At 47.0% G+C, this 22,353-nt stretch overlaps 1 protein-coding gene across 1 annotated transcript; it reads left to right on the forward strand.

The window, feature by feature from the left end:
- Nucleotides 1–18,661: 18,661 nt before the first annotated feature.
- Nucleotides 18,662–21,129, forward strand: FJX1 (four-jointed box kinase 1). The gene has a single exon (XM_039730965.1). It carries the CDS (start codon nucleotides 18,829–18,831, stop codon nucleotides 20,107–20,109), a length of 1,281 nt encoding a protein of 426 aa, XP_039586899.1. The 5' UTR covers nucleotides 18,662–18,828; the 3' UTR covers nucleotides 20,110–21,129.
- Nucleotides 21,130–22,353: the final 1,224 nt, after the last annotated feature.

Consider the following 22,353-nt stretch of genomic DNA (forward strand, 5'->3'; position numbering starts at 1 on the left):
TTCTGAGACATTTCAAGCCCAGAATGAACTGCAAGGTCGGCTTCTCAAGGCTGAGGGTGAGATATACAGCTGGGCTGCCTGTGACTTGGTGACTCTCCAGCCAGAAACTTCTGCCTTGACTGAGGCACCTTTCTGACATTTTCTGGGATATAAGGAGAAGCAGAAAGGAACAATGGCAAAAGTAAGTGCAGGGTGAGTCTGTGATGTCCTTGTTCCTTTCAGAGACAAATAAGAAAAGGCCTGAAAAATGGGACATTTTGTCCCTCCTGAAATACCTCCATGTTCTTCTTGTTTTTAACCTTTCAAGCATCAGAAAGGTCAGGACTTATCAGAACTGCTTTTCCTTGTGGAAATGCAAGGATATCTATGTTATTGGCTGTATAGAGCAGACTGAGATGAGTCTTCAGCAAACGGATGTTTTTTTCCTCCAGTTGTCTACAGTAGTGTTGCACTAAACATGTACTAACAAAAGCCAGAATTTTAAACAGTCAAGGTATAATTTACTTTTTCTCTAAGTTATTTTTGCCATACTTTTATCATAGATGTCATAATCCTATTAGTTCTTAAGCTGTTTATAGGGTTTATCAGGAAAAAGAGTGGAGACAAAATCTGAATTTTTCATGTGCAAGGTATCTGCTGAAAAGTTCTCTGAGAATATCTGTAAAAGGCAAACACTTTGTAAAAGGCAAAATATCTGTAAAAGGCAAAGGTTTTCTTTATAGATAGAAGAATGCAAAGCAAAGACATGGGTTCCTCCCTTTGTATCATCTCCAAAAGCTGGGAAAAGCTGTGGTTAAGTCACCATGGAGGTATTTAAAAGGTGTGTAGACAAGGTGCTTCAGGACATGGCTTAGTGGTGGAGTTGTCAGCAGTAGGTTTATGTTGGACTTGATCTTTTACAACCTAAATGATCCTATAATTCTAAGAGTTTTCTGATTTCTCCTGCTCTGGGTCTGTAGGCTGCTTTCCATATGCAAGAGGCACACAGCTGATGTAGTGAACACCATAAGTCTTTCAGCCTTCAAAAGATGTTCATCTGAACAGTAATACCTCTGATCCCACTGTTATTCAAAAATCTTGGGTTCCATTTCCATGCCAAACGTACCAGGGCTGCCCCAGGGAACAGTGCCAGAGGGATCCTCAATGCTTCTCGAGCAGCACTGAACCAGGGTTTATCACAGACAGAAGCTGTTCACGTGTGCACAAAGCAGGCAGAGGGTGAGGGGGAAAATACTGCCCTGGGATATCCTCTGCAAGCTGCTGTGACACGAGAGCCCTGGTGCTGAGCAAAGCTGTGTGAAATGTGCTCAGCTGAAACACAACATTGCATAGGATGTGTGTTACACACTTGAGAACTTTGGTCCAAAAGGATCCCTTTGTCTGGAAGGTACCTGGCCCCAGTTCCGAGGAAATTTGGATGTAATAATGAAAAACATAAATTGTTTTTTTTTTTTTTTTTTTTTTTTTTTTCTGAGGAAATTTGGACATAATAATAAAAATCATAAACTGTTTTTTGTTCTTTCTTTTTTTTTTTTTTTTTACTTGGAAATTGCTGAAGCTGAGGGAAGAGAAATCCACTGAAACAGAAGCCAAAGAAGAAGGTTGTCGTTATTCTCATTTACTCTTTTACCCTCTCCTCATGATGCCTTGCCAGGACACACATTGAAAAGTTTACCAGGTCCTTGAATGAAGGAACACAAGTCTCTCTTTCTGTACAATGAAAGCAGGTATATTTCAGTGTGACACCAGGGAGAGATACTCAACAATGATGTCTTTTGTACAAATGAGAGGCTTTATTCAAGAGGAAGATAGCTGTGATGCTGATAAAAGTAATAATTTGTAATTTCAATATGATGTCTTTCCTCCAAAAGACCTGACAAAGAAGGGCATTCTTATCCTATCATTATAGCAAAGGGGAACTTTTACAACAAGTAATGAAGGAACTAGTCTAAGATCAAATGGTAGATTGTGGGAGAGAAATATCCACTGTCCTGTTCTTGTTCCACATGTTTAGCCTAGCCTGCCCTGGGAAACATGCTGAAGGTAAGAGTTGCTTCCTCAGTCTGATCTTCTGAGGGAGGAATTAACCCTATGAAGTATCATCTTCTCCCTCTACTGCTGCTGCTACTCTTCATCCCCTCTTGGCAGCCTGGCACATTTTCTCCAAACCCCGAGCGGCCTGGGAACCAGCATCACTGAAGAGGGCAGGTTTGCTGGGCTGTCTCTGCTTTGCTGCAGGGCAGGCAGTGCTCTGAGCAGCGAGCTGCACAAACCTCTTGTACACACACACGCAGGCACAGCTCACACCACACACTGTGGCTCACGGCAGCCTTGGTGTGTGGGAGTAGCCTGTCCCGTTCTCAGAGCAGCAGATGTCCAGGCCATATGTCTCCTCCTGAAGAATCCTCTCAGCCAGTGACAATCTTACAGTAAGGTAAGGGCAAGGGCAGTGAGGAAATGCAATATCACCTTACAGGAGGAGAAAATTCCAGTCTGGGAAAAAGATGCTCAGAGCAGATGAATAAGAAACAGATATGTAGTCACTTGCCTAAGATTCAGGTGTTATTGCCATTGAAGGCTGAGAAGCAATCTTATGATGTCATTTTTTAAAATTAAAAAACAGTTAAACCTGATCCATTTTTTATAAGGAAATATGTCTTTTTCACAAAGATGACTTCCAACTTCTTGTACATACATCATTAGGAGATGGCAGCTACAGGAGCCTGGAAATCCAGGTGCTGAGCTTTGCAGTGCAATGTGCTGCAAGGGAACAGTCTGGCAATACTTTACACAACAAGTTCACCTGGTGATTCTATGGAAGCAGCTTCACCAGATGAAGCCTCGTTATGGCAGATGCTGTGCATGCACAGGGAGAGAATCCTTACCCAGATGAGTTATGGTCTCTCTAACGCAGACACTTCAGAGCTTGAAGGCATAATGAAAGGGGATGTCTTGTCAAGGATCTCAAGGGAGTTTTGTGGCAGAAGTGCAAACACCATAAATTCAGATCTGCTGAGCTAAGGCCTGTGTCCCGACTTCAAAAGCCCCTGCCTTTCACTGAGCAATTTCAGACTACTTTTTTCTTGTCTCTCCTCTCCAGATGTTTACTGGAAACTACTGTGGCATGGTGGTTAGAGATTCATATCCACAAAGGAAATAAAAGAAATAAGAGAAACCTTCTTTGGGCTACTCAGATAGAACTCAGGAGGTTTATGTATGGAAAATAGCTGTTTGCCAGGGATTTAGGGGTTGAAGGGAGACCTGTGAAGTGTCGTCACTAGGGCCAGCAAAAATGGAACAAACCCCAGCACATCCTGAACAGATACATCATTTTCAACAGAGTTGTCAATTCGCACAGAGCAAGAGTCAGATGTCACTGGAGAAAAATCTCTGCTCTTCAGGGAAGGGAGGAATCTCTCCGTGACTCAAGAGCAGATGGTTTGGCAGCAGCAGCACAGCCAACTCCTAGCACTGGATTAACAAATTACAGAGGTATGCTCCCTCCTTTGTATTTACAGCACATGACTGGAAAGAGGGCTCAGGAAAAAAGGATAATGTGAGAAGAACTCACATGTAATGTCAGCTGAGTGGCCAGAAGGGATTCTCAGTAAAGCCAGCAGCCTGCAGCAGGATGCTGCCTGTCTCCCTCTAGCAGATATACACTTCTGTTTGGTATAGGATCCTACCTTCTCACTCGAGATAAAACACAGCATTATAAAATGCTGATATTTCCCTCTCTCTAGTTCTTACTGCTTAAATTAATGCTGAGCCTGTGTCTTTAAGCCCCTTTTGTTTCTTCTCTTGTTGCCATAGCATTTAGTGTTTCCATGTTTGAGATTTCCTTTTTTTTTCCTTCCAGACATTACTCCATCAGCACAATTCCAGACCTGGGATTCCAGCCACTTTTGGCTAAAGGGAAACTCATTTTTGTTGCTATAAAAATATCAAGCCATGTAAATGCCTGTGGCTCAGATTTAGGTCCTGTGTCTAGGAATAGCAGCACAGCTGAGGGTGAATGAGAGAAGTGAGGAAGAAGCAAACATCTCTGTGCATCTCATCTCATTTCTCTAGGTCTACCTGTCCTTTCAAGGACAGGGAGAGGAACAGACCTTTGCCATCCTCTGGCACAGCAGCAATCCTTATGCTTTTGTCAGGGTGGTTTTTAGGGTGGAAGATGCTTGCCTTGTGTCTGAGCCTCTGGTTGTCCAACTGAAAAACAGAAGCAGTGAATGGATATTTAATTGCCCTAGTAAAGTGTCTGCTGGTACAGGGATGGAAGATATGAGCTAAGCACAAGGTACCAGTAATATTCAGCTATTTCTTACAAAACATTACTGGCAAAAACTCACCCTGGCACTCAAATTATTTAGGCTGTACAATGTGTCAATCTATTACAGTGCACTACAGATTGAAAGAATAGGATAAAGTGCTCTGGGGAATATAGCATTAAGTTTTAACTAGCTCTAAGTAACTGCTACTGCTAATTATTAACATTATACATTTCACTAAATTGCATTAAAATAAGAAAAATTCTTATTACTTCAGTAGCTTAATTAGCTACTGTATTATGTCATATTGTAATATATCAGAAGCAGCAGTACATGCTAGCCATGTATCGAGAAATTACATTAAAAATGCAGATAATTTTAGAAATGGGGAAAATTAAATTAAATTGGAAGTAATTTTTTTTGCAAACAGAACATTTTATACAGTGCTTTTTTAATTTTAACACTTTTTTCATTCAAATTCTTTTTTTGACCCTCATGAATTTCAAGGAGAAGAAAATCTAATCTCAGTCCTGGGACTTTTCATGAGATTAAAATAAGAAGTGTGGTGCCAAATGCAAACAATTTTCCTGGTTTCTACCCACTGGTGGTTTTTTGTAGTTTTAGATGAATATTTCCTGAATACTCATGGGTTATGTTGCTCAGGGAAAAGCCCTGAGAGAAAGGAATTTCAATAAAGAGCTTGTTGGCCATAGTATGGTGATTTATTTTTATTACCACTTCTTGAGGCAGTATCTTTTTGTGTTTTTCCTTCTTTTTTTTCTTTCTTTTTTTTTTAACTTTGTGCATGAAAGAATGTTTCTGGCAAAGGGGAAACAGTAAAATCCTCAGGGTGGATGAAAGTGTCTCATTTGGAGTGTCTTGAGAGTCCAAAAGAAAAGAGGGCTAACAATAGAAGCAAGGCTGAGAAGTTGGGTAAGTCATGGTTAGGGAAGCAAAAAATGTTGATCAGCTGTGGGAATCCCCAAGCCTCACTGCCAGAGCCCTGTGCAACAGTGCAGACACTTGTTGCTGCAGCAGGGAAGAGCCACTGCTCTGAAAAAGCACAGGCAAATGTTCTGGCTTCCCTGTGGAGACTCTTCCCAGGGGCTGATAAGGCTGGCAAAGCACAAAGCAGGTCTGCAGCAGAGCAGGAATTATAGGTCCATTAGTTAGGCAGCCCAGACAAATGAATGGTGGGCAATACCTGACCTCTACAAAGGGTCTCTAGCTGGGATTTCTGTTATCTGAACATTTCCCATCACTGTGTCTCTCTAGCTTTGCTAGGATCCACAGTGAAGCCTATTAAGCTATCAACCAGAAGCACAAGTAGCTAGTAAGGACTGGCAGGTAAGGTGATCTGGATCTTCTTTTCCAGGTTCCCTGGCTATCAGAGAATGTGCACATTTCTGGGCAAGTCAGATTAGGGCCTGCAGTAAAAACCAAGGGGGGTGTAAAAACATTTGCACAATCAAGATGTACATTCAAGCAATATTTTCTGATGTTGCACAGCAGAACTGCAATTGTGAAAATCAAACCATGGCTTGAGAGGTGAAAAGCTCAAGCATCTAAAATCCTAATGAGGATTTCAAAAGATCCTAAAAAGGATCCTAAATAAAGATCCAAACAGGCAGACTCTCACAAAGATTAGAGACGTACAACCACATTTGGAAATTCACATTGGAAATCCCCAGCTCAAGCTTCTTATTAGCACAGGGCTGCTGACTTACCCCTGGTAGGGGCAGGGGGCAGCTGTGAATTCATCTTCTCTTCCCTGAGCTCCCTTCTGTACACGATAAGCGAAAAATTATTTTTTGTTCTTATGGCCTTGCCAGCCAGCCCAATTGCCCAGCTAATTGCCCCCTCACCAGCCAAGTTAATACACAAGCTAAATTCAATGTTTGAATTTCCACCAACAGAAATATTTTGGAAATGTAATAGTACATCTGTTCTACTAAGGCTGCCTGAAGGGAACTCTTACCAACTTTTCTGGAGCAAAGATTGATTTCATCTTCTGCTGTTTTATTTTAAAGGTCCAGATCCAGATGATGTCATCTTTTTGCCAATTACACTCCTGTGTCAGCTGCATCCAAGAATACAGAATGTCAAAGCCTCGGAGCTCCAAGAAATGTCTCAGCTGGCACTTGACTCCCCTTGGCTTCTGAACACTGAGTACATGTGCACAGAAGGCTTTTGCTATTTCATCTCAAATCTGACATCCCAAATTGTAGAGCTCTCATTGTGAGGACTGATTTTGATTCTGTGGTTTTGACTTCCCCACTCACAGTGATAGCCACAAACACAAATGTCCAGCCCACAGCTGGACAAAAACATCATGTGACGGGTGAGCAGCTGGCTCACAGGGTGGGCACAAAGGGTTACAGTGAATGGGGTGACATCAGATGGTCACCTGTCACCAGTGGGGTTCCACAGGGCTCCATCCTCGGCCCTGTGCTCTTCAATATCTTCACAAATTACTTGGATGCAGGATTTCCTCATCCAAGGTGGGGAAAAAGTCTCATAGAGACAAGTTTTGAGGGAGCTGAGCTGTTTACTGCTATGCTGGTATTCAGACCATCAAGCCTTACTAAAAACAGCAAATCATGGAATAACTTGTGTTTACTTAGAGATTCTTAGTGAACCACTGTCAGCATCTAAACAGCTTTTGACATTTCAGAGCATTTGACCATGAGCAGATTCAACCTTGATGTTTGAAGACAATAAAGCAAGTAAGATGGGTGTCACACATTAAATATTATTTTGTTTCCCAGTCAGAATTCATAACATGAGCTCATCTGAGCATGTCACAGCTGTAGTCTAAATCAGAGCCTGAGCATCATCCTCACATTGCATATTTAACTTAGTAAATATTGTGCTTTCTTTGGTTTTGGCAGCAGGAGGCAGGAAGTTCTCAAAGTCCTTGTGTGGGCTCCTGAGTGCTGCAGCTCCTGATGAGAGGATATACAGAAGGAATGTCCAAGGTCTTTATACAGGCTTTGTCCTTGTCCTTTGTTCTAGCAGGCAGAGAAAGAGAACCAAAAGTAATTTGAGATAATTGTTCAGGTTGCCTGGCCATACACTGGCATAACACAGCAGCACAGAGTGTGGAGGAGGTTCATGGTGATGCAACCCCTAAAAAGCCAAATTGCCCCTTGTTGGTGCTTAATTTGAGAAAGCTGTAAAAAGGCAATTAGAGAAATGCAATGTATTTCTTTACACTTGGTTCTGCTCCAGAATAATAGACCATCTGGTATGGACTTTGTGAAGGGACATGTATCTGCCTCAGTGGTTTCAACATGCCAATGCCAAACTTAAAGACAATTTTAAGGTAAGGACTAGAAGGCAGGGTGGGATACAGGGTGGGTCCTGGTGATCTGAACAGAGGAGCTGAAACAGCCCATGCAGTTGCTTGTCCAGCCCAGAAACACCCAGTACCAGCTCAGCTCCTCCCTACCACCAATGTGCCACTTCTTGTGGGACAGATTACATTAAGCCCCATCTCTACTGCCACTTCATATCTGAGAAAGTTCAGCTGTCTATGCAAATCTATCTCAAAGCTTAAAAATATAATATATATATTTATATATATATATACTATATAAATATAGTATATTTTTATACATACACTTTCTGTATGATGCATTTGTTTGTTTGTGCTGTGTTCTCTTATCTCCCTGGTCTGTTTTCTTGTGACTAAGTTGAAAAACAGCTCTGTGATGCCTAACAAAGAGCAGGAGGAAGGGAAGAGAGTTCACTTCAGTAACTCATGACTGTGTTTATTTTTCTCTTCTTTGAGGGATTTGTTTTATGACTCTCACTAAACTGTTTACAGAAAGTTCAACAGCTAGGCAGAAAGTCATTCACAAGGAAACCGGGCCAAATTAAAACAAAAATGTTGGTCAGCTTCCCAGAGGAAAGAAGGTTTTTCTCTGTTATGTCTGTTCTGCTCTTCCTCTCCACCCACATACTGGAGAAGTTCAAATGGTATAAAATGGGAAACTGGGTATGGATGAAAACTGAAAGAACCGTAGCTGGTCTGGAAGATAGTGAAATTCATTTACCCTTCAAAACTTCTGGCTTTTTCCAATCTTTAGTTTGAGATCAGTGGGAAGGACACAGACCTACATAAACCAGAAGTTATGTGAAATGACAATGTATAGCAACAACAACAACAAAATTCTACTTGACTTCCTTGAGAGTCCACCAGCAATTTCTAGCTCTCAAAGAGAACTCAAAGACCTCATTAGATATTATCAAGTAACTTATCTTCACAGCATCCCGTTCTGCAAGTGGAGAAACTGGCTAGCTAAATGTCCCACCCACTGTTACAGAGGGGAAATGCACAGGGCCAACTGTAGAAACAAGCACCTACATCCGCTGTCTTGCCAAGCTATTGGATGGAAGAAAGGTTAAGGGAGAGACTCCTGCTTTTGCATTTCATTGTTCCTTTGTGCAGCACATGGTACACACCACATGGGGCTTCTTACACTGCCCATGCATTGTCTGCCAGGACTCCTGAACCTGCCTCAGGGCTCTGAGCAGGACGAGCAGCACCTCTTTGCCCAGCAAGGTGGAGGAGGCTTATCCTACAGAGCACACGGAAGACATACAGCCTAGCCACAGCAGAACCATAAATTTTCCTTATCTTGCAGTTTTACAGCCCAGAGCTGCAGCCACTCAGCAGCCTTACTCTTCCTGCTGTGCTGTTTAGCAGCAGCCACAGACTTAGCAGTCTCAAGAATCAAGAATTCCTTTGGGCTAGTTAAGCTATGCAGCGACTGAGAGGCTTTCCTGTTTTTGTAGGTAAACTGGATTTCATTTAGTTAAAATACATTTTGATTTAATTAAAAAAAAGCATCAGGGTATTTTTAATAAAGTTCATGAATATAAAAATGTTCATGGCACTTAGATATAGGGCAGATTTAGTTTCTGAGTATAGTCCTTAAAATTAGAAGGGTCCTTTCAGAGTTCCTTTTAAATCGCATGCAGTAACTATTGCTTGCTTCTGACCTCTTGTTTATTCCCTGAGAGAATGCTACATAAATACCAGATAAATAAATATGCAATCAATAAGACATTTATTGAATGTTAATCAGGCTTAGAATTTTAAATGGGTCACACTAAGATGTAGAGAGTGTAACAGAGAAAATTCTCAATGTCACCAACCCTAATAACAGAAAAATCACGAGCTTGGACCTCCAAAACTGGGTCACCTTCATTACTTAGATGTGTGTATGTGTGTGTGTTTTGATGTCTGCTTCATGCCCTGTCAGACGTAAGAGTCCTGACAAGGAATGTCTCCACTGCACAATGAGCAGTGGTGTATGCATCACTGAAGCTCCAGAGACACGAACCCCTAAATTCACTTGAGCTTTTATTTAGGCTAATCATGAAAGTGTGCTAAGAACTGAACCTGGGCTCCTGAGCTCAGACAAGGAGCATCATTAATGCAGCTAGACCACATCCAACCTAGCCTTGAACGATTCCAGGAATGGGCCAGCCACAGCTTCTTTGGGTGACCCCTTCCTGTGCCTCTCCACCCTCACAGTAAAGTATTTCTTTCTTTTTCCCAATGTAAACCTACCCACTTTCAGTTTAAACCCCTTCCCCTGTGTGTACTGACACAGCCTTGCAAAAAGTCCTCTCCAGCTCCCTCGTAGGCCCCCTTCAGCTACTGAAGGGCCACAACAAGGTCACCCCAGCTCTTTCTCTTCTCCAGCTTGAACAATGCAAATTGTCTCAGCCCATCTTCATAATGGGAAATTTAATGATCTTCATGTCTCTCCTCAGGACTCTCTCCAATAGGTCCATGTCTTTACTGTGACAAAGACTCCAGAGCTGGACACAGCACTCAAGGTGGGGGTCTCATAAGAGTAGAGAGGCAGCATCACCTCCCTAGACCTGCTGGCCATGCTGTTTTTGATGCAGCCCAGGACATGATTGGCTTTCTGAGCTGAAAATGTCTTCTTACATCCAGGGTCTCATCCACCAGCATGCCCAAATCCTTCTTGGCAGGACTGCTCTCAATCTGTTCATCCCCCAGCCTGTGTTGATGTTGGGGGCTGCCCTGCTCCAGCCAAAGTGTAGCACTTTGTACTTGGCTTTGTTGAGCCTCGTGAGTTTCCCATTGGCCCAATTCTTGTCCAAGTCCCTCTGGATACATCCCATCCCTCAGGCATGCCAACTGCACTGCTCAGGTTTCAGGTGTAGCCAGGATGTCTCAGAGTCACCAGCTGAGGGCCCTCACTAGGTCCCCATCTCTCTAACCTTGGTTTTTCATCCCACAGCTTGTCACTGGCAAGCCTGGCATTATTCCTCTCCCTCTTCAGTCTAGTTTAAAGCTCTGCTACTGAGCCCCACTAGCTCCTGAGTGAAGACACTCCTGCTTTCAGAACAATGAATCCCACCTGATGCCGGGCGCTATGTAGGCTATCCCCTTGTCAAGACCTCCAACGTTTTGGTGGTGACACCAGCCCCAGAGCCATGTATTTCATAAACTGGGCCCATCTGCTTGCAACCAGAAAGATAGGTGAGAAGATAACCTCTGCTCCATATTCCCTTATCTGTCTCAAGGCTCTGAAGTCTCTTTTGATCCCTGCTGAATTGTCTTGTGACTTCATCAACACATCACGTGGAAGAGCAGTAAGAGATAGACCTTACTCTTGCTTGAAGTTTGAAAGTGTCAGTCAATAACTTGATCCCAAGAGCGGGAATATGTAGAACAGCTACTACAACAGGTATTGCAGCCACAGTCAGTGCTTCCAGCAGAGACATCTGCTGGATAGAGTGAGGAGGAGAGAAAATCTCATCTTGAATCACTTGAAATTGGATAAAACAAAACCCTAGAGAATGTGGATAAGGAAGAACCTCCCTCATGAGAGAGGAGGGATCCTCGGTGTGGGCTGTTGCAAAAGACTGTACTGCCACATGAGATGGAATTGTACCTGTCCCCAGAGGTAGGGTTGCTCCCCATATGTCTCTGGAGGTTGTATCCTGTATCTGAAATCTCATCATGAGTCATTTAAAAATGGATGAAACAAAACCCTAGAGAATGTGGATAAGGAAGAGCCCTCAGAGAGGAGGGATCCTTGGTGTGGGCTGCTGCAAAAGACTATACCGTCGCATGAGATGGAATTGTACCTGTCCCCAGATGTAGGGTTGCTCCCCATATGTCTCTGGAGGTTGTATCCTGTATCTTTCAGGATGTTGCACATATTGATGTGTACCCTGCCTGCTGCTTTACAGTGTCAGGCCAGGGATGCCCCCACGGACAAGCTCCGGGCTCCCTTGAACGCCTGGTGTGGGTAAGAGGCAGGCAGAGCAGAGAAACCCTGCACCATGCAGGGGCAGTGTAAGGAGACTTCCTCTGGCAGGACCTGTGGGCCAAAGGAGAGGGACTGGGACACTCCTCCAAATTTCTTACTGCCTCACCTGACAGCTGCATGGATGGGCAGAGGACACCTTCAAGGAGGGGAGAGGATGGGAGAAGAAAAGCAAATGTCCAGGGAATTCACATATTTATTTTGTCTGTGTCTTCCCTCTTCAGCACTCTTGGCAGCTGAAGAGGGTCCTCTGGCCTTGGAAAGAACCCAGCTGCCTCTCCAGGCAACACATGAGAGAGAAGGTACTAGGGGGGGCTGGAAACTCAGTTTGCTGTTTAAGCTGGTCCTTTTCTCTGCTTCGCTTAGAGACAACTGAACATCTGGCTTTCCACTGGCACAGCTGGGGGTTTTACCTCAAGACTAATTAGAACAGTTCCATTGGCAGTGGAAAACCTGCAGTTTTATAGGACTTGTTGAAAATTTTAAGGAGTGTCCTGGGTGTATTTTTGCAGTAGAAGCTGAATGTTATGACCTTTTTTTTTTTCCTTCCTTTCTGTGACAATAGTAACTCTACCTTTAGCCTGACCTTATTTTTCTAGTCAAATCTGGTCCACTTCAGTTTTTAACTAGGCCCATTAGAGAGCTAAGTGCCTGGAGAACACATTACAGTGATGATATTTTTAATAGTGATGGTATTTAACCCCTGGCACAGCTTACCAGAAGGTGATAGAGACTCTCTATCTAAAGGCAGTACCTTCCAAACCATACATACTTCTCCACATAAAACCTCATGGCTTTGCAGGAGGGGTCAGGGGGAAAGAAGGCCCGTGGGCTATAATCAAGATGGTTTGACCTTCTCTTTTCTGGAAAGACACTAAATTCGGAGTTGTCCTCTCTGTTCTGTTCTGCTACAACAGGGCAGGTTCCTAGAATTACTGTATTGAATAACAGAGCTGTATTGAACAATATTCTTCACTCACATGTTTTGGCAGCCAGAAGAAGGAGAGAAGAAAAGTTATTGATATAACTGGCATAAATATTGTAGGCTATGGTGTCTTAGCTTTCAAGACACCCTACTTGAAAGCAGAGGCTATTACCTAATGTGTTATTTATCCTCTCATGGGGTAATCACCTTTTCTCTCCCTAAATCAGCTCAGTAGTTTCTCTTCACGAGATCTTGAACCCCTTTACCTCCCGATCTTAAAAAAGGTATATTTTTTAACAGACACAAATGGCTGCTGTTTCCCTCCAGAATGGACAGTATTTGAAGGTGAGTGGTGACCTCCCAGAACTGTTCTAATGTGCATGCTGAGAGTTTCAGTGAGCAGCTCACCACTGTGCAGCTTTGCTAGTTCAGATCAGCCAAGGATTTCCCCCCAAGCCATGAAAAGCAAGGCCATCATGCCTGATGTTGCTCATATGAAAAATCCTCCCAGCTTAATCATCAGCTGTCTGGAGAAGCTGGGTTGTATTTGTATAATGGATGCTGCTGACCTATCAATTCAATTTATTTCCTTCATGACAGCTCTGCGGAGTCTGCTTGTCAGAGACCCTGAGAATGTCAGTCTGAGCATAACACAAATGTCTTTCCATCTTTTCTGCTCACTTTTAATGGGGATGAGAAAATATCCCCTAAAAGACTTTGCATGATCAGGCACCTGACATATCTTATGAACACTTTCAAGATCCAGCCACAAGAGCTCAAACACTTCCTCATTTATTGCTTTGATATTAAAAACAGAGAGTCCCAGAGCACAGGGGAGATAGGTTCTATTCTATGTACAGAAATTGCCTAGCTTGATATTCTGCATGGTATATCAGATTGAAAAAAAGTCCACAAAAAAGACAAAACAAAATAAAACAAAGCAAAACAAACAAACAAAAAAATCCTTATATAGTCCCATATGTCTGAGAGCTTTTCTGTGAAATCAGCTACAGAGTCAAAGCAACAGTAAAACTTCCAGATTTCTCTATTCCAGGCTGAGACAGGTTTGTAAATACTTCCAGAAATTGCCAACACGCCTGCAGGGTAACATCTCTAAAGTACACCTCCCTGATATGAAATGCAGAGCACCTTAACTTCTTCATCCCTCCCCCAGTCACAACCAGCTGCAAATCCTGCCCTTCAGTTGTTGAAATATCTCATCATGAGGGATGCATTTTTTAGGCTGAGAAATCCAAATCCACCTTGACAGAGTCAGTCAGGCATACACATGGGCTATGCTGCTGATAGGTTTGTACCAAACACTCCCAGTGTGAGAATAACCTACAGTGACACTAAGCAGATTTTTGCACACTAACTTGTCACCTGTATGGCTTATTCCAAACTCCCCACCTTTCCCCAAGAGAAACAAGTTGTTTTGGCACTCCCACTGTTTGAAGGTAACCCCAAGAAGTACCTGTTGTAGGTAGCTTTGCAGGCACAACTCTTCACCCCTAGCCAGCTAGTCTAAGTAACTTCCTTGCAACAGGAAGAATTGAAACACACAGGCTACACTGGCAAGAGGATCTGAGCCTGCAGCAGGAAAGGAGCCCTGCAAATCAACCAGTGTAGGTTATTGGGGTGGGGAGAATTGATACTGCTCTGATGGAAGCTCCTGATACCCACATTTGCCCTAACCCAGAGACTCAAAATGCAAAGAGAGGAAATGTTAAGAGACAAGAAGGTGCAGCACTGAGGAAGCAGGGGCATCACTTTGCTCCAGCCTGTCTGAAGCAGCTGTCACAGCAGACCCAAGTCCCACAGGTGGAGGCACATTGTACCACATACTCAGTGCCCCTCTCCCAACAGCATCTCAACAACTCCCTTTAAAAATGGCTCTCACTAGTTTGGGAGTTCACTGGCACCAACTCCCTGCCAGGAATCAAAGGTGCTAAACAGGAGTGGGAACAAGCTATTCATGGACAGTTGAGGAAATGCTGGATGGAAAAAAGAGGTGTTTGGTAACCTGACTGATAAAGAAGAAAGAGTGCAGGTAGAGCTGGAGAAGTACTCAAGGTGGGAACAAGCGGTATAAAAATGAAATGTAGAAAAAATATGCTGGAGCAGAATAAAAGGACTCTATTCCCATCCCATCCTGGGATCCTGAACCCCAGTGTAAAGTAAATGAAGGGCTTCATGTGTTGTGCTAGTGAGAGAGATCCCCATGAAGCAATAGCTCAGGCTCAGCCCCTGCAGTCTCCAGGAAAGGAGCTCACAGCCCTGCTGTGGTTGAAGTGGCAGTCACCAGACTCGGAAACTTGGCATTGAGGAGTGTTAGGTGTAGCTTTGGGTATGCAGTAAAACCAATGTTGAATAGAAAGTGTCTGTCAGTACTCAGTGAAGGGAGAGAAAATTTCATGAGCCTGGGAATTACTGGAGGGGACTGACTAATTTTGGTAGTCTAAAAAGGTCTGTGCTGGGAAATAACTTCCATGCAATGCCTCTGAAATGTGGGGGTGGAGGCGTTGTACTGAAGCCTTGAGCTGTGGGAGAGTATCACTCAAAGATATGCAATGTTAGCACAGGCCAGAACTTGCCTGAGCCAGAGGGTGCCTACTCATGGCTGGAACAGTCCTCCCTGCAGCAGGCTACAGATGCATCCCCTCTGTCAGCTGCAGCCCAGCCATGGAGGAGGCTCCCTCCTGCCCTGGAGAGCACTGGTACACCTCTGGGTGCTTTGGAGGTGATAATAGGTTTGGGCTCTGGTGCAATGGAGATTTGCTCTCTGCCTCGTTTGCCAGCCTTCCTTGCCCAGCAGAGACTGTTAGCAGAAGCAGGGCCACTCAACTCCACAGGTGATAATAGATTTGGGCTCTGGTGCAATGGAGACTTGCTCTGTGCCTGGTTTGCCAGCCTTCGTTGCCCAGCAGAGACTGTTAGCAGAAGCAGGACCACTCAACTCCAGCATAGGTACAGTGTCCAGAAAAACAGAGTCCCATCTGCTTTCCCATGATCCTAATCCTATCAAGCCACTCAACTCCAGCATAGATACAGTGCCCAGAAAAACAGAGCCCCCATCTGCTTTCCCATGATCCTAATCCTATCAAAGCCCATTAGAGTTTGGCATTTGTCTTGAATTCAAAATAATTTTCACTGCAGGGGAGAAATCTTCAAGCCTCTGTTCAATTCCTATTTCTTCTGCCTTTATTGGGAGGAATTGCTGTCTGCAATGAGAGACACTCCACATCACTGAGAAAGTGGGTACTGGGATGTTAGGAGGGGAATGAGCAGAATAAAACCTTCACTAGCTAAAAACAGTGTGAAACACCAGCAGTCAGGTATTCTGTGAGCCTAGCTTTGCCAGGCAGATAAAATCAAGTTAATATAAGAAACAACATGGGGAAGCCAGAAATTATTTTGTTATCTTTTCTATTGCTAGAATTCTGGGCCTGGACAATAGCCAGCACTCCCTTCCCCAGTACAGGGCTGTGAAGCCTGGAGACTTTCTCCTTTATCTCTGAGCTGCTCATTGCAATGTCTGCAAAGCACTAACAAGACATCTGATTGACCCAAATATATCAGTGATCACAGTTTCAGGAATGCTTAACATGCTGTAAATTGAACAGCTTGGCTGATGTTTAACCCTCTACCAATTGTCTGGTTTTAAAAATATTGCAGCTTGTAGGCAGTATTATTAGCTAGAGGGCTGGCTCAGCTAAACTCTGGCTTGTACTCCTTTCAAAGAGTGCAGTTAGGAGGCAGAGTATTTGGGGGAAGTGATGTTTTCCCAGCTATTGATTTAAGGGTGTAGTCACAGTATAGCCTGTTGATTAACTGTCTAGCTTACAAGAGGCAAGCTGTAATTGAAATTAATGTCATGCATAACTTGGAGGTTATGTTCACCTTAATAACAGGAAATCTAGCATCCTTATCAATGGCAATGGTTCTTCTCTGGGGAGAAATCCCAGTGCAGACACTGGCAGCTGGATGCTCACTAGAATCATAACTCACCTGAAAGAAACACAAATTCATATAAAGCAAAATACATGTCCAAGCTACATATGGAATAAAATTGTTTTTTTGCTTTCAATAATTTTACAGCAAGCTAGGAGTTTTCTTAAACCTATTTCAAGCTAGAAAGTGGCAGAGAACACAGGCAATTCTGTGTCATTTCTTTGGTAAAAATACTGTTGGATAAAAGCCTCCTGCTCAGAGTAACGGTACTGTTCTCATCGACCACTGTGAAGTGTAGCAACCACCAGCTCCAAATCGCATACCTGGTGCTCACCGCGCAGCTCGCGTGGCTTCAGAGGGTGAAAATGCAAAGCGTCATCTGGCAACAAGGCTTCAGAGTCGGAACAGCACGGGACCCGAATTCTCGGGTAGCAAGAGGAATGTTTGACAGCCTGTATTGCCTTTGAGGGGCGCCAGGCCGGTATCTCTCGCTATCATCCCGGCCCGTGCCGGCGGCGGCTGCAGCGCGGAGCCGGGAGCGGCAGGAGGTGCTGCTGCGACACGGCCGCGGCCGCGCCGAGCGCCGGGGAGGCGCCCGCCGCGCTCGGCCCGGGAATTTGAGGCAGAAGATAGAGAAAAAAGACAGCGAATTCAGTTGGTTTTGGTTTTGTTGTTTGTGGTGGGCTAGCTCTATGCGTGTGTATAACTGTGAGTTGTTAAGGTGTATTAGGTGAGTTTGAATGTTTTTAACAAAATTATGAAGAATAAAGAGTTTCCTAATTCTTATATTAAAAGAAAATAAACTGTATTTCATCCAACCTGGAAGACTTGAGTGTGGCTGAAAAACGGAGGTCTGATACCCCAAGAGAGCAGAGTTTAAGAGACGAGAAAGGGAATTTTTTTCTTTTGCAGTAGTTAAGATTCTGCATACAGTGGTTTCGCTGCACTGATCCAACCTCAATAACTATTTTGGAGGATAGCCACAGCAATGATAGCAGAAGGGAGAGGTGTTTAATCTCGTTCGGCTCACAAACGTGTTCCTTGCAAGAGAAGTCCCCAGTAAAATACTGAAAGAGCAGAGCTAAGCATCTTTGCCTTGAGAAGGCAGAAAAAGGGAAATGAGGAATAGAAAAATAGCTACTCTTCTAAACACCTCACAGGGACACAACTTGAAAAGAAAGACTGGCTGTCGTTCCCTCGGGGCGGATATCCCGCGAGGGGGTTAACCCGAGAGGGTTAAAATGCCAGGAAAAGCTGGTCCGCAGACTCCGTGACACACCTGGTGCATGAGCACCGCGCAAATCCCGGTGTGAAAGGACGCGAAGGGCGCTGCCCTGCGTGCAGGCGGGCCCCCACCGAAGCGGGAAGAACAGGTGATGCTCCGTGGGGTCTCAGCACGGCGCCTCGCCCATGGTCACCGGCGGCCGTGGCCGGCAGGGAGCCCCGGCATCACGCAGCTCTGTGCGGATGGGTCCGGTTCCGCTGCCGGGCGGACAGGTGTCTGTCCGGGTGTGCACCGCGCGGTGCTCGTGTTCGCAGCCATCCCTTTGTGCAACCACCTGCCGGCTCCCGGCCCCCGCGCGGCCCCGAGGATCGGGCTGGGGGTGCGGGGTGACGGAGCGGAGGGGTGCCGCTCCATCCCTGCTGCTGACCGCGGCGCGACCCTGCCGTGCGGCCGTGGGCGGGAGGCGGCGCGCCCGGGGCTCCGCGGCCAGGGGTTGAGATAAGAACTGAGAGAGATCACTCATCAAATACTGTCACAGGCAAAAAACAGACTCAAATTAGAGATATTAACTGAATTTTTTACCAACAAAATCAGACCTCACGCCCGCGCACCGGCGCGGGGGGCGGCCCCGCTGGCGTGCGCACCGCCTTCCCCTTCCCCCTCCCCGCTTTCCTCCCTCGGTGTGCAGGCTCCTTTGTGCTGCCTGCAGCGGCGAGGAGGAACCGGCGGGCCAAGCACCCGCGCCGCAGCGCTCTCCCTTCCCGCGGGCGGGCCGCCGGCTCGGCTCCCGCGCCATCCGCGACCCTTCTGCCTCCTCGACGGGGCTCTCCGCCGCCTGTGGGGCCGCCAGCCCCGCCGCGCGGGCCATCGCCGTTTTAAGCGGAGGGGCCACGCCGGGAGACGGGGCGGGCCGGGCGCGCCCCCCCGGCTCCCCCACGTGGTGCGGTGCCCGTGTCTCCGGGCCGCCGGCGGAGCTGGGCGCACACGGCGTGGGGCAGCGCCGGGGCTCGTCTGCTCCCGCTGCCGCTCCCCGGGCGGCAGATCCGGCCCGCGGCCATGCGCCAGAGCCGCGCTGAGCGGCCGAGCGGCGGGGCTGCACCGCCGCCGCGTCCCGCGGTAGCGGCGTGAAGCGGCGTGAGGATGAAGCGGGCGAGGCGGGCCGCGCTGGGCCCCCTGCCCGTGCTGGGGCTGCTGCTGCTGGGCGCCCTGCCGGGGCTCTGGACGGTGCTGCTGCGGCGGGAGGCGGCGGCGCTGCCGGAGCCGCGCCCGCCCGCCGGGCAGTCCCCGGGGCGATGGGGCTGGGGGCGCACCCCGGCGGTGCGGGGCGAGTCCGCCGGCGGCGGGCAGAAAACTTTTCGGACGCTGCTGGCGGTGCCGGCGGCGGCGACGGACCGGGAGGAGCGGGACGGTGAGGAGCGGCTCGCTGTGACCGACTCGCAGCCTCCGGCCGACGCCGCCTCTCCGGTGGAGCGGGGCATCTTCTGGAGCCGCGAGCTGGAGGAGCAGGTGCCGCCGGGCTTCGCGGCGGAGGAGGCGGCGGCGTGGCTGTCGGCCGCCCGCGCAGCCCGCGTGGCCTCGCTGGAGCGGGGCGGCTGCGGGCGCAGCTCCAACCGGCTGGCGCGGCTGTCGGACGGGAGCCGCGCCTGCGTCCGCTACGGCATCAACCCGGAGCAGATCCAGGGCGAGGCGCTCTCGTATCACCTGGCCGGGGTGCTGGGCATGCAGGAGCGGCTGCCGCCCATGGCCCTCGCCCTGGTGGAAGCCCGCGGGCGGCAGTGGGAGCCGGTGCGCGAGGAGCTGCGCGGCTCGCACTGGGCCGAGGGCGCCGTGGTCAGCCTGACCCGCTGGGTGGACAATCTCACCGCCGTGGTGGCTCCCGCGCCCTGGGGCGCCGAGGCGGGCGCCGGCCGGCGGCTGCAGCCGCTGTCGGCGGGCGAGCTGGTCGGGCTGTCGCCGTCGCAGCTGGTGGAGCTGGTGCAGTGGAGCGATCTGATCCTCTTCGACTACCTGACGGCCAACTTCGACCGCCTGGTCAGCAACCTCTTCAGCCTGCAGTGGGACCCGCGGGTGATGCGCCGCGCCACCAGCAACCTGCTCCGCGCCCCCGACGGCGGGCTCGTCTTCATGGACAACGAGGCGGGGCTGGTGCACGGCTACCGCCTCCTCGCCATGTGGGACCCCTACAACGAGCCGCTGCTGCGCTCCGTGTGCGTGTTCCGCGAGGGCACGGCCCGCCGGGTGGCCGAGCTGCACCGCCGCCGCAGCGCTGCCGCCGAGCTGCGCCGCCGCTACCGGGCGCGGGAGCCGCTCTGGGCGCGCCTCGGCTTCCTCTCCGAGCGGCAGGCCGAGCTCCTGCAGGCCCGCGTGGACTTCGTGCACCGCCACATCGCGCACTGCCGCGCCCAGGCCGCCGCGCTCTGAGCGCTCCGGCTTTCCTCTGCCCCCGGGCAGCGGGGCTGACCCGGCTTGCCGCCTCGGTGCCCCGTGGTCGCTACGACTGCCGGGGACGTGGGAAATAATGGGCTACCTGCCTGCCGGGGCTGTCGAGAGGAGCGATTAATTCGCTTTGTCAAGAGCTCTGAAGATGCAGAACGCAATCGCTGTAATTACAGCACACTTCCACTCCAGGACTCTGCCACCAGAGTTGGAAACATGAGAGGGTTCAGCATCCTCAGTGCTTTCCTTATCTCTCTTCGTGCACTCGCCCTCATAAGAGACCCCATAGGAAAGCAGTCGTCTTTTGTCTGGATTGGGGTCGAGTAACTTGTTTCCTTCCAACGAAGGCAGGCGGAAATTTTTTTTTATATATTATTCCTTTTGTAACTGCATATTTAAGTATGAATGTTGATGTTCATAGACCAAGAACTGATTGCACAATAGGGGAGCCCCTAACTAGCGAAACTGCCCTATTTATGAAACTTGTTTCCTACCAGTTTTCTTTAACGAGAGTGAACCTTTCCACTGATTGTTAAATCTTGTTGATGAGAAGTGTATAGGAAGCCCATATTCTTAAGTTTTTTGTGGATTTATTGGGTTAAACTGTTCTGATTCTTAAGGGTTTGTTTGTAATCATCATAATTTCATCTCACCAGTAAAGTAACTAACTAATGGGTGGCACAAGAAGATCTCCCATTTTTAAAAAATATTGCTATGTGCTAAGACTTTGACACAGTAGTTAAAGTGGAGGAAAAAAACTGTTTCATGCACTTTACTTTGACTTTTTAATATTTTTTTTATAGAAGACCTTTTTATTTTACAAAGTCTGCCTTTTATGTACATTATATATGTTCATAAACTTTTCTGTAACATACTAAAGAAACTGATATTTCAGTAAAGTGTGTTAATGTTTTGCCTTCTGTGGCCTGGATGTTTGCCTGAGCTTTGACAGGGAGCATGCATCTCCTCGAACTTACCTGATGGGTGATGGAGGTCACCACTTCACAGCTTGTCACTCCACTGTACAGAATGAACTTTTACTCATTCCCTCTGAGGCAAGGAGTGAAGCTTTCAAACGCTACTCTCTTTCCTAGGTGTCCCTGAAAGGGGAACAGCTCTTGGAGTGGATAAAGTAGTGTGAGTGCTTCAGCTGAATAGACATTTATCTGGTTTTCAAAGCCTGAGATGGACTGCCTGGGCTAACCCCGAGATAACTGAAGCAGTTAGCTTCAGCAAACTGACAGAGCTGGTGTGGGCTAGCTGCTGTCAGCCTTTTTGGGTGCTGGGACTGGATACCAACCTGCTACAGGTCATGTCAGCTGTTCCTGCTCCAAAGGCTTGGCCAGGGATGGCAGTTGCTTTCAGTGGTGTTCACACTGTCTTCTCATTTTGGTTATCTTTGCAATGAAGAGATTGAGGCAGAATTGAAACACAGGAAAGCTTTTGAATCATGCTGAAATAGTTGGTGGGGTTTTTTTCCCTACAGAAGTTCTGTTTGGGGGCAAAGTAGTAGCAGTGGGCGTACAAAATAAAATATTGGCATCTCTTGCTAGCTTTTCTAAATGTACCAGTATTCACAGAAGAGGCCATTGTATGGCTCAAAATGACAGCCAGAATAAGGACAAAGGATAAACTAATCCTTTTTAGACCCCAAATGCCAGTATATATCCTGCTATAATCAAACAGCAGCATAATCTCTTCTACATCTGGACAGGCAGCTCTCGATGAAGGCAGCAGCATGCCCCAGTGGCTGCTGTGCAAGTAGGTGCTGTTTTCAGTGTCGAGCACTACCCCTCCCTTGAACTCAGGGAGGGCTGTGCATTCCTACCTGCAGGAGGTCTTTGGTCTATTAATATTCATTATTTAGATTAAACTTCACATAAAGACAATTTTCGTTGGTGATTACAGTGTTGTTGGGGGTTTTGGGGGGTAGTTTTTTAATAAGACAACAGTTTTACAAACAAAAATAATGGTTGATCAGTTAGATATGTTAGATAGTGCATCTTTGTGTATGAGTATTTATTTGAAAATGTCCCAGCAGCCTGCAAGACTAGCTTTCATTCAGCTGCTGAACTGTCAAGGCTCTCTATTGAACTTGTATTTATAGTTCACTGCATTTATCTCTACGAACAATGCACAGAATCCCATGTGACATTCCCTTGTCATTTACATGATAATACACAACTTAACTGTAATTCTTAATTCTACTTTAGCATTGCTTTGTAACTC

Source organism: Passer montanus, unplaced genomic scaffold (assembly GCF_014805655.1).
Source record: "Passer montanus isolate IOZ18808 unplaced genomic scaffold, ASM1480565v1 scaffold75, whole genome shotgun sequence".
NCBI classification, from domain to species: domain Eukaryota; kingdom Metazoa; phylum Chordata; class Aves; order Passeriformes; family Passeridae; genus Passer; species Passer montanus.

Coding starts and splice junctions, on each gene's coding strand:
- FJX1 (XM_039730965.1), top strand. CDS start 18,829: ATGAAGCGGGCGAGGCGGGCCGCGCTGGGCCCCCTGCCCGTGCTGGGG.